Source organism: Nymphaea colorata, chromosome 1 (assembly GCF_008831285.2).
Source record: "Nymphaea colorata isolate Beijing-Zhang1983 chromosome 1, ASM883128v2, whole genome shotgun sequence".
NCBI classification, from domain to species: Eukaryota; Viridiplantae; Streptophyta; class Magnoliopsida; order Nymphaeales; family Nymphaeaceae; genus Nymphaea; species Nymphaea colorata.
Genome location: NC_045138.2, coordinates 23,165,134 through 23,178,218, shown reverse-complemented (window position 1 = coordinate 23,178,218; position 13,085 = coordinate 23,165,134). Strand labels below are relative to the sequence as shown.

The 13,085-nt window shown below is 36.8% G+C and overlaps 1 protein-coding gene across 1 annotated transcript; it reads left to right on the top strand.

The window, feature by feature from the left end:
* The first annotated feature begins 7,846 nt into the window (after positions 1 to 7,846).
* Positions 7,847 to 10,879, top strand: LOC116265728 (lysine-specific demethylase JMJ21-like). The gene is given in 9 exon segments (XM_031646600.1): positions 7,847 to 7,898; positions 8,045 to 8,187; positions 8,970 to 9,149; positions 9,151 to 9,168; positions 9,258 to 9,457; positions 9,925 to 9,934; positions 10,102 to 10,376; positions 10,450 to 10,503; positions 10,667 to 10,879. Coding segments are annotated over 9 exon segments (1,065 nt in total). The 3' UTR covers positions 10,800 to 10,879.
* The last annotated feature ends 2,206 nt before the right edge of the window (positions 10,880 to 13,085 follow it).

The window sequence follows — 13,085 nt, the reverse complement described above, 5'->3', positions numbered from 1 at the left end:
GAATAAAAGTGGAAATATCGAATTATATTAATTCAACTCATGAGGCAATTCATCTCGTAGAACTCTATAAATTTGAATCTATGCCTTTGAAAATATTTTTCTTATTAGTCACTTTTGCTTTTGTGTGTAGATCATACCTATCTGCTTCAATTTATGAAAAGGCCCTTTAGCATGTATACATGTGTTTTACGAATTCGGTTAACATGTCTAAATGCTGAAACAAGAGCTCAAAATCACAATGTGGAATTTCGTTTTCTTGGTTATTTAGTTTTCCTTATGTCTTTTAGATAGACTTCTTCTCAGTGTGTATTTTGCTTTCAGTCGTCCAGAAAACAGATTCTCGCCTTTGGCAGTGAGTTTTTTCTGCAATAACACTACTTGTGGGATCCCCACACCAAAGCTTGGCGCTGAGTTTGCGATTGGAGGGGAGCTCAACTATTTACTTGGAATTGAAGCAAATCATGCCAAAAAAGGGAAAGTTTTATCACAGCAAGTGTGTGTGTATGTGTGTGTATATATATATATATATATATATATATATATAATGCAAACAAATATGATTAAAGCTAAACATATCTTTGCACCCATGGAAACAACTTTGTTCAAGAGCACCATCGACCCTCCAATATACTACAATGACCAGGCTAGATAGAGCTTTTGCAATAAACAAAGTTTGTTAGCTCATTCATTTTCGTAACAACCTGCATCGAGCCATAGTAAATGAATCCTTAGATATTCGAAGCACACAATCAACTGTGGAATTCTTTTCCAGGAACCTTTTTGATGATAGCTTGCATAGACATTGACTGGGTTGGATGCGCAGATGATCTAAGGTCTATAGGAGGTTATGCTGTGTATATTGGACCGAACTTAGTATGATAGAGTGGAAAGAAACAGAATATTGTATCAAGATCCAGTACAGAAGTAGAATATAGGTCCATCGGCAATGTCACCACAGAAATTACATGGATCCAATTCCTTAAATGGATTAAGGGTTAGGAGTGAAGGCGCTACTATTATGGTGTGACGACGTTGGAGCTAAGGGCGGAGCCAAGGGTGGCCCGCAAGGGCCCTGGCTCTCCCTCAAAAAAAAAAATAAAAAAAATTACATGTAAATTTTAAAAAATTTCACTTGTTCTACATAAATATAAAATGATATTTCGGCTCCTGTCAAAATTTAGAAACTTTAATTCAATTTTGCCTCATTAAAAATTTCTGGTTCTGCCTCCTAGTTGGAGCAGCCCATTTTGCATCACATTCAATCTATCATTTTTGAAATAAGTGTATTAGAATAAATATACATTTTGTCATAGGCTCGTTCGAGGAGATCAAATGATCATCAGTATATTTCAACTAAGGACTTGCTTGCTGATATTTTTGCAAAGCCATTAATAAAACAGTCTCTCAATGTAAATTATTCCGAAGTTGAATTCAATCAAGTTGGCCTTATTAGACTCGGTGAACTTTGAGGTTGAATTTGAGAAAGCTTCTCGAAGAGGCGGGGGAGGCAGTTGCCCCTACCTAAACCTGAAAAGGAAAAGGGGAGGCAGTTGCCTGCCCCTTCTCAAAGAGGCGGGGGGAGGCGTCGCCTTCTTCCACCCGCCAAGCACTCAACTATGTCGAGCATCTAAACTTTTTTTTTTTATTTTATTGAAAATGAAGTGGACGGCCCATACCAGCCAAGCATTTTGCTTGACTGTTATCTGCACACGGAAAGACAAATTATATATATATATATATATATATCACCACAAAAAGTTCAAAAACCAACTATTAGTATTAGTCACGGTTTAATGCTGTCGTGGGAAGGATGCTTTTTTTGAAAGTTTATCGTGAAAAAATGGTCATTAAATTGGTATTAGTCACGGTTTATAATGTGGTGATGGCTTAAGATAGTTTTTATGGTCTTTTTAGCAATGAAAGTTGTAATCATTTGGCAACTATTTGGCACATGACTACATTGATTTTTATAATATATATTATTCTTAGATTCTCTTTCCATAAATCAACTAGTCTCTCACATCACACCATTGATGCATTGTATTGGGCGAATATGATTCGGCCCATTTCATATATACATATATATATATATATATTATGAGGACATGAGAATAGGTTTACAATCTCTATCGCAAACCAAATCACGTGACAAAAGCGGGGAACCAAACTGAACTGCTCAGATTCTAAACGTGTTTGTCGGCTCAAATTGAGAAATTTGATAGGAATAAACTAACACACCGCTTTTCCTCCTCACAAAATCTCCTTAATGATTGAGACCACCGTCACGCGGCAGCTTTAAACGTGACACGCATTATTCCTCGTAAGAAAGGCAACGTGGCCGCCTGACTTTCACAAGCTTTGAACTCTCTTAGGGGTAAGCATGTTTCAACGGATCTGTGGGGTGGAGTACAGGGCCTTACATGGACCCTGACCTCATCTCAATTTTTTTTTTTTTAAAAAAGAAAAAAATTAATATGTAAATTTTTAAAAAAATTATTTATCTTTATGTAAAAATTTTGAAAATTGATATTTCGGCCCGTGTGAATATTTAAAAACTTTAATTCGACTTTTCTCATGAAAAATTTCTGATTCCGTCCTTGTAAAGTGTAATGCAATAAGTGAGGACTAGGACCAATACTGAACTTGGAACCTGATCCCCTTCCCAGACTCCTCCATCACATTTTTTCTTCTAAGTAAATTGCCTTGTCGATTTATCTTATAACATGTTCATCATTTTCATTAATTCTATTGATTTTCTAAATTCCTGATTCTCTTATCTCTCTCTCAATTTTTTGGGCAATGTGCAGCACTACGATAGCCCAATTACTAAGAGGCTGACATTTTATTATTTGAGTAAAAAATGTATATTTTTTCATCTTCAATTGTACCAGATAATGATCAGTTTGTCGTATCTTTGCAAAGGCGTTTGATAGTTTCGGCTTTAGATCAAGGTAATTTGAGATCATTGAGAATTTTAAATCTACTGATCTCAAATATTCTTTTTTCTCACTGCGGTTCTGGTGTTTGTTACATTGAGGGTCCCACATAAAAGAGATCTTAGATCAGCCTTACGACGTCCTGTCTTTATAATAGAAAAAATTATACATGTTTCTCGAGTTGATTAGAGGTGAATGCTGCTCTTAGGTTAGTTGTTATAAAAGTACCCAGATATATATATATAACTTTATATTATCATTCAATATCTTAATCATTTTATTTGTTTCTCAAGTTGATTAAAGCTGACTAATACTCTTCAGTTAGTGTTCAAGAAAAGAAGTTACGAGGATTTTTTTTTTTTTTGGGGATTCTTTTTCCCATTATGATTTCGTCTCCTCAATGACTTCATTTAACCCCAGATATAGTCATCATTAAATCAAAAGGATATAGAACTGTCTTTTTTGGTTTTGGTTAGATAAATGTAACAATTTCTGCTATTAGTGAAACATGGTGAATTTGAAAAGCATGAGAAAGAAGGGATGAATTGGGAATAGAGATGATAAGATGAGGACTGCGGAGAGAAAACTGCAAACCTAAGGAAAGCTATTTCACCTCCAGCCTCTATTGAACCAACACTCCACATTAGCGAAAAAGGAGAGAAGAAGAAGGACCTGAATAAAGATAAGAAGCATTACATATGGCTCTACAATAGTCGGTAAACTGAGGCCTGCATTGGTAATTACTAGAAATTTCGATGGTTGTTAAAGTAAAGGTCGATTACCAACTACTTTTGCTTCTGGAATGCTTCTGACATTTGTATCTTCTTCTGCGAAGGCAACAAAATCAGGACTGTAAATATAAGAAGAAGCTTTGTGACTCTTTCCTTTTTCTTTACGTGTTTGTTTGTTTTTTTTTTCTTAGGTTGTGTTTGTTTCACTGCAAATATTTGATTCGCAATGATCTATGTGTTTAAAGTCGAACTCATATTAACAACATGAGAAAACCTTGCTCGTATGTTGTGTTTGTTTGCGGCGAATTTGAGATCTATGATCACTAAAGATCACATATACATATTTGTGGATTCAAGGTTGAATTTGAGATCTATGATTACTAAAGATCACATATACATATATGTGGATTCAAGGTTGACCGCGCTCCTCCTATATGTAAATTTTAAAAAAGTTTATTTATCCTAAATATAAATGTTGAAAAATTATATTTTGGCCCCTATCAAAATTTTGAAACTATAATTCAGCTCTCATCATGAAAAACTCTTGGCTCTGCTCCTGTCCTTTTCAATCTTAAATTCATGTTTTTTTGTACTTAGCATAGATTTAAGATCCATGACATAGAGATAAATCTTAGCTGACAAACTTTTAAAACAGCCTCAAATCTTAGATACCCAGGATATGAAACATGGCCATAGGATATTTTTGTGGAAACTTTTTTATTTTTTTATAACTGTAGAGCAATTTAGTGTCACCCTGGTTTTTCCAATTTAGATGTGTCAGGACTGTCAAATAGATATAACTAGTATTTTTACTTTCTCCTTATTTTAGGGGTGTGTTTGTTTACCTCAAACCTAAGATCCAGGGTAATCTAAGATCACTGGGGACCTCCTGTCATTGAGCCTCAAATCTAAAGTATTAGTTAGCTAGAGGGTTCCGAATATTCAATTTTCTATATATCTGAAATTCAAATAAAAAAACAAAAACCTAATTGTATTTCAATATATTGAAATACTCTTCAGAGGAGGATGAAACTCAATTGTGTTTCTCACCGAGAGGTATTTTTAGTCTCTTAAAAATACAACTGAACTTATTTTTTTCAACTCAATCTTCACCACTGAATTTTTCTAGAATCAATGGCTCTCACCATTTGTATCAGATCAAACGTATGAGGTCTGCTAGGTACATGTTTTTCCCTATCCCAGAAAGGGATTTAAACATGCCATTTTCAATTCTGAAACCAAAATTCTACACTATCAAACACAATCAAAATTAAGGGCCAATAAACACCCCTAAATACTTCTATAGGGAGTATCTAAGGACAATAGTTTCAAATATATCGATATCAATATGGCACCGTTCTACAAAAATGATATGTTGTTGAATCCAGTTCTACGCATTTTCCCTCTACAAGTGGACTAACTTTAACATGGAGGAGCTTTGTGGGCATGAAATATTTATATTTAATGTTGTACGGAAACTGAAATTTTAAATTTAACTGAAATTTTGGAAAACCCGTACACCATGTGTTATAAAAATAAAAAAAAATGTTTTCTGTCATAAAAATATTCTGAAAAATCTTCGACCGCCTATCAATCTTTACTATTTATTCTTTCATCGACATCACACGTATCATGGCGGACTTGAAAAAGCCGTTCTCCTGTATAGAATATCCAGAAAGAGAGAGAAAGAAGGGGCCCCGTTGAAAGTGACATGGCACCGGACAGGGTTATGTGTCCATGATTAGCCTTCAAGTCAGTGAAAAATATGCTGAAATGCGGCTGCCATCTCTCTCAGATTTCGCCTCCTGTGGAAGCAACTTTAATGCACTCCCTATTTCCTTCCACAGGGAACGGACCATGAGCCACACCCTCCCTACCTGCAAATGGGGTGGCTCCATTCCCTCCTCTCCCCATTGAAGAAGGTCTGGTCATGGCGCCTCCACTCTGCCAAGAGGAAGAGTAAGTCTTCCTTACTTTGCTTCTCCTTCCCCATTTCTTCATTCCTGAAATTGTGTTTTGCTCCTTGTTCTTAAACATGGTCACCGACCCCTTTTCCCCCATGAATCTCAGCGGCACAGCACTCTTTTCCCCTGTTTTTCCTGAAAGCAGAATTGCAGTATATTTGTTCCTGTTAATCTCCTATCTGCTGTGGCAGTTCAGAATTTTTCTTTTCCCCTCTTCCAGTGGTTTTATCTATTTGTTAATTTTGTTGATTTGTTCATCTTATTCGTAAATAACTGAAAGGGCATAAGGTTTTCATCCCCATTTGATCTGTACAATCTGACTTCTGCTCTCTATTTTCTTCTCTTATGGGAATCGTCTTTCCTGCCCATTGCTGACCTCTGCAAGAGATTTCCAGGAAGCCCCTTTTTTCTTGTAATGGCAGCCTAAATACATCTACCATTTGAGGAAGACGATGACCCTTAGTTTTCTTACCCGATGGGGCATTCAGAAATCTCCCATTTCCAATTTTCTCAAAACATATATGGATTCGCAGTGGATTTTGATGGGTGCTCCTTGGATGATTTTGAGTGAATTTTGCAGGCAGGGGGATCTACATTCTATATGAGGATGTGAAGTCTTGCTCTTGCGAAGATGTGCAGGTCCTGTGGTCCATCTTGGTGGAGTCGCATGCCCCTGCTTTCCTTCCTTCTCCTATAAATGAGAGCCTTTTCAGAAAGTAAATACAGGGTGAAGGCGCATCCTCTGTCTCTCTGCCCTCGGGACCGATTATCGTTTTGGGGATGTGTGTACTTATACTGTCATCCAGCCACACACACTCTTCTGCTGGATATACTGTGCGCTTCCTGTCTCGTCGCGTGCACATACTCATAATCATGTAAACTTTTGGAGTTTATTTTAGACAAAAGGAAAGCATACGAGACTTCCTCCAAATGCGTGGTTTCCTAATTAGAGTTCGTTCTATGTTTCTGCACTTTTATTAGCATTCATGGAGATGAGATGTGTTTTTGAGGGAGTTGGCACACCAGTCTCCATTTTGAGTGTTAAAGTGTCAACATGTTTACTGCAAAAGAGATGTTGTACTCCAAAAGAAAAGTCACTGATGTGCAAGTTGAAGCACAACAAGGGTGATGCCTCTAAACATCAAAATGAAATCATATATCACAGAGAAACAAGAGGTTGAGTGAAAGCATAGGTTCTCTCATGAAAAGTGTTTTTTAGGGAGTTGGCACAACAGTTTAGGGAGACATTGCTATATGGGCAGTCTCCATTTTGAGTGTTAAGAGAGTATCATCATATTGTACTGCAAAAGAGAAGTAACTAATGTGCAAGTTGAAGTGCAACAAGGTTATCCCTCTAAACATCAAAATGAAACCATATATGACAGAGAAACAAGAGGTTGAGTGGAAGCATAGGTTCTCTCATGGGTGGTAGATCTCCCCATCCTAAAAGAAAGTGAGATGAGATGTTTTTGCCTATGCCAATTTGTAGAAAGAGGGTTCCCTTCATCATCTATTCCCATATTTTAAACTTAGGAACTGTTTACGTTACCATTATCTTTCGAGTCAATCATTTTATACAAGAGACCATCGAAGTTCGAACCTAAATCACCTGCTAGTGTTACTCTTTAGTTGTTCCTCATGTTGTGTTTTGTAATGGTGCTCAAATTGCACTAATGGTAGACCTGATTGGCCACTTCCAAATTTAAAATCAAACTATTGTTGTTACTTCAATGGATTAGTTAAACCGTAAGGTAGGTTTGACATTGGCTTCTAGGATTAATGCTTCGAATCACAAGAATCCAAATTATACACAACAATTTCAATATATGTAAACAAAAGAAGATTATAAATTCGTGAACATAGAAACCATATTTTCATTGAATATGACTCAAAGGACACTCTATATGAAATAAATCGTGATAAATCCATCATTGGGCCCTGAGTTAGAGAAAGTTTGAAAGAGTGCATTAGTGTAAGAATGCGAACACTTTACAACTTAAGGGTCTCTCGATCACCAGTCATTTAATTAACAATCTCTCGCCCCTTTTATCGATCTTCAGCTACTAAAAATGAAGCATGATAAACATAATCACTGATATGATCCTTCTACGCCCTCCAATATTGTCTTTTAGGATCGATTTTTTTTTTCTGAATGAACGAGCTTGCTCAACTTGATAGTTTAGCCAAAAAAGAGTGGATATAAAAGACTAATAAGATGCCGCACCCACAGCATGGATGCATGGGTCCTTTACCAATGTGCTTTGATGGTAAATCTAGCGGATATTTTATTCCGAGTTTCTAAATCTCTCAAATTCATACGTATACCATCTCGGTGCAGTTCCTAAACACCCTTATATATCTTATTTATTACCTTCAATAACTTCTTAAAATGTTTTATTGGATGATTCCGCAGGATTCAGTTCCATGTTTTTGTACAAAAGATGGTATAGGTGTTTCACTGCATTAGATGGTTTCTCAATCGACTTAGGGAAGGTGGAGCGGAAGACAAACCTCACCATTGAAGTATTTTGGGTTGAATATGATAGAAAAAAACCGGTAAGGACAAGTCATGATCATTCGGTTTTAACCACAATGTCGGCCTAGTATTCCCTTTAGATAAGCTATATATTTCATTGTTCATTATTCTTTAGCACGTGAAACTGAACATTGACCTCTGGAACTATCTGGTCTTCGTGCTTGTTGAGCTTACTTTGATAGTTCACTTCCTCCTTAAGCATCAGCATGCTTTTCATGTGGCAAACAAGCATGCATAACATACATAACCTCCATTCTCCAGTGACAATATGAATTTTAGGCCATCCTCGGAAAGCTGATAATGAAAAATCAAGACGACCTCCATGAAAGGCAAGACATTGATGGGATTGAGTCCAAGCTTTCTCCCTTTTGTTCAATTGGGTTTAGGCACACTATCTTCTAAACTAGGTTTGGTCAGTTACCAGCATGTTTGTTTGACCTTTAGTTCATTTAATTTAATTGCATCCTCATCATGTCAGACAAATTTTGTTAATGGCCTATATTTGTCCCAACATTTTGTGGCAGTATACCATCTATAGATGTGTACTGGTTGCACTTTATATGAGCTGCCTCTGATTGACCTTGACTACCTGTTTGGAGTATGAAATTCCTTTTGTTTTTCATCTCATCCATTGTTTAATATTCTGCAGAATTCTTTGATGATATTGCATTCAGTGAAGCACTATTGTACTTATTGAAGAACTTAGCTACTGCAATAGAAGAGAAATGAAATTTTGCTGGGAAGTTACATAGTCTTCTGAAACTGTAAGTTGCTCATTCTCAAAACCGGTTATTCTCTCCAGGTACTCTTGACTAGTTTATCACAAAGTTTGGCTGCAATAAATAAAAGGACAGTTGAGCAACTGGGACAGGACTATGGCGATGCTTCTTTCAGAATTTCTCAAGGGAGCACAAAGAAAATAAGAAATAAATTCAAGGATTATGCTACCTACATGAAAGCTCCACATGATGAGAATCCACTTTTACGTGTTTGATGATAATGTGATTCTGTCAAATCAGGTGCATTTAAATGTTATGCTCTTGTCCTGAACCTTTTATAATACTCATCATTTATTTTCAGCCTACTGCAGTTTAGAGAAGTTGCACCAAGTTCGTTGAAAGATTATAGCGTGCCTCATCCATTCCAAGAAGTGTTTTTTGAAATCCTAGAAAAAGACAAGCGTCCTCGATTCTGATGGCTGGCGATAGGACCTGAAAGATCAGGTGCTTCATGGCATGTAGACCCTGCCCTTACATGTGCCTAGAATACAATTATAGGTGGACGCAAAAGGTATGGTCTATCTTGGTATTTGTTCTAAATTTGTTGGTACGTTTGATTGTGTGCAATAGAGCCCTTCTACCACTATTGATTGCAGCAGATAAATATTTCACTTATTCCATGATTTGATAATCCACCACCTTCTGTCAAACGGTATTCTAAAATAGTAGTATGAGTTTTCAGATTGGGGAAGCTGGGTGGCCTCTTCTTAACATATCCATTTTAAAATGAAAAAAAAAAGTGGAGCGCTTAAAATGAAAAAAAAAGTGGAGCGCTCTCTCTCTCTTTGAGACTTTCTTTTCTTTCCCCCTTTTCACTAATAATCTAACATTTTTGTTGGTTTTTCAACAGATGGGCTTTAGTGTAACGACGCAACCCACTCCCGGGCTCGGTTCCCTGGTCAGGGTTCCATCCGCTGTCATAGTACATGCCAATGAAGAAGATGGTGATGTGAACACTGAAACTCAACATCATTGCAGGTATTTCTCAGTATTGTTTCACTGGAACACTTATCATTTTTTCTCGTTGCTGCGATTCATCATTTTTTACTGTCCTTTTGTCATTTGATTTTGCACTATAAAGATTGGCCACCTGAGTAGAAGATTGCATGTAGCATTAACCTAATTTTGTTCTTCTTTTCCTATTTGTGTTCCTAGTGGTGGCTGGAATTTTATCCACTTCTTACAGAGCAGGAGAAGCCTTTGGAATGCACGCAACTTCCAGGTGAAACAATATTTGTACCTAGTGGTTGGTGGCATTGTGTCCTTAATCTGGAGAACTCAGTTGCTGTTACCCAGAATTTTGTGAATGCATCCAACTTCGATTCTGTCTGCTTGGATGTGACTCCTGATTATCATCACAAGGACGTGTCTCGTACTGGGTCCGTTGCCATCCAGAAGGATGACTTCAGAAGCCTTGAATTGAACCTATAGTATTGAGCATCCAAATTTGTCAGGCATGTCCAAAAATAGTAAAAAGCTTAAACTTTTTGAAGTTGGTGAAAGTCCATATGCTTGTAAGAGTATTGAGCAATGGCAGATCCAAATTCTACTGTGCAGGTTTTTGACTTCTCGCTCATGATCATTTTAAATGTTTTATCTGTTTATCTGATATTTTAGATAATCTTGTTTTTCCATGTTAATTTTTCATCCATCCACTTCCGGTGGTCCTTTTTTGTTTACTTCTTGTAGTTTTTCTGCTTTGTAGATAGGGATCATGTAGAGCACAAGAAGCTGATAGATGGTTTCACTACTTGATGGGAATGTGTTCATTTCATAATCTGCCCCTCCCTTCCAAAGATGAAAAACTCTCTGTTGGAACTGGCAGCAACCCAGTGAGTACAGATCATGTTTGAATGCCAACGGAATTATGGCTCCAACGCCTCAAATTCTGGTAATCGAGCTCCGCGGAAGCAAAATTCTGGGCATCTTACAGGTTAGAAAGGTGGCTAATGTTCTCTTAACATTGTTGTATGTTACATCTTCCTATGGATATATCTATATACCGTAAAAGGTCCCGTTATAATAAAAACTTATTTTAAACTCTACTGTTTACTTGAAGTTGTAAGCAAAGGTCGATCCGTTTAAAAAACAACAAATTTTCAAAAATGGTTTCAGGAAAATGAGTTAAAAAGGTGTAAATCTACCTATTTCTTAAAGTTGATACTCTTAGAGGGGATTTGAAGTTTAGTGGTTTTTTTATGGCTGTATTTAATCACATCTGCCCGAGGCTGTATTTAATCACATCTGCCCGATGCAACGGCCATAGTTAGATGGAACTAAGACGGTCAGAGGACTTCACATCCTCCTCTTTGTGGTACCAAAATATCCCAAATAAATGTGAAAAAAAAAACAAGTCATATTGTAAAGAAATCCCCAAAAGCAATGGCAAAAGTTGGGTAATGAAAGGTAAAGTGTTCAACCCACCTAAAATCTTTTGTTGAGAGGGTTGAATAACATTTCAAAATTTGTACATGAGATTTTAATTTTTTTTTTTTGTTCCTCAAATGTGAAGTGGGGCATGGCCCCTGCCAGCGCCCCCCCTTCCCCAAACCATTTCCCTCCACCCAGCATGCACATGAATTAAGGGCTTGAACCCGCCAAGTTGCTTGACTCCTTGGCAACCAACACAAGCTGAGAACAGCATGACTGTCCGGCTCAACCTAACTAACAGGTAGTATGACATAGGCATCGTCATCCTATCCTTTGTGCAAATGCACTATGCCCTATGTCTTAGTAGGTGTTTCGAGATCATTATGTCTTAGTAGGCGTTCCGAGATCATTATGTCTTAGTAGGCGTTCCGAGATCATCAGAATTTGAAAACCAGATCAGACCCACCACCCCCTTCTATTTCAGATCCAACCAGCCTTTTTTCTATATAATCATAAATCTGGATCTAAGGTCTATCTTATGATGAATAGATTTTATAAAAGACCTTTTGCTACATCAGTTAAAATATGCCATGCCAGATCCACATCAGAGAATGTGCAATAAGATCTATAGAGTTCGGCTACGTTTGTTCCTGATGGTAATGAAAAGAGAACTCTCCTTTCAATTTTTTCTTTAGACGGAGTTCCTTTCTATGTTTTTGAAGGCATTTTTGTCATTTCAGCCACCGAAACATGTAAAAGAATAAAATATATAACTAGTATTGACCGACTTCCTTAGGTATTTGAACTGCCCTCTCTCGTTGAAATAGTAAAGAATTTAAATACTTAAGGTGCACCACTTTTTGTAACACCCACTGATCAACACCGGATTTTCCAAAAGTTCCAGCAGTTCGGCATCATGTCAACAAGCCTTAGTAGTAGATGAATATAGGAGTTCTGATAACCTTTAACCAATGATAGCTCTCAAAGAAACCGTTTTAACACTCTGTAAGACACGCACAAGAACCCAACTTCAACTCAACGACATCTTCATGCTACCATAAAAGAACCACATGAGATCTTCCAAGATAACTGCACATCGATTATAAAGTTCATAAAGTAGCAACAATATTAATAAGGCCATACAAAACCTTTTCCAAGTCACCAAAGAAAATTTCCAAGGCACCTTCCTTGTTGGGAGCCCCCTTTCCATAGAAAATCTTGCCACCGGACCATCATAGCAATTAGTGTCGTGAAAAATTGTATCAGCTTAAGGCCGAAATGTATTGTTAAATAAGATTAAAGCCTATCACCTTTTTTTTTTTTGCTTCATAAGTTGAAAAAAACTCCAAAATATTTCAAATTCATTGACAAACAAAAAGATAAATAATAAAAAAGAACCAGCATTGTCTTTTATCATATCAATAGGGGCTAATACAATGCTTAATTATCAGCCGATATGCTTGGATAAGGAGCAATATTGATAACATAAATCATATCATATCCCTAATGTCCAAGTAATTGATTATTTAGGTTTGAAAATACTCAAAAGCTTCAAATCGAGGCCTTATGGTACATAAATTTAACTCATTGTACTGAAATATAATCATATATGAAAGAGAGTATGGTGAAAACCGAGTAAACCCATTTTAATTTTACATTGAGTTTGACTTGGTCTGGTCACATTTTGATATTATCACTGTCATTAAGGTAAACTAGGCTTTGCACAAAGTCCCGTGTGGGAATTGAATTACAATTAGGTCCAGGTTTGG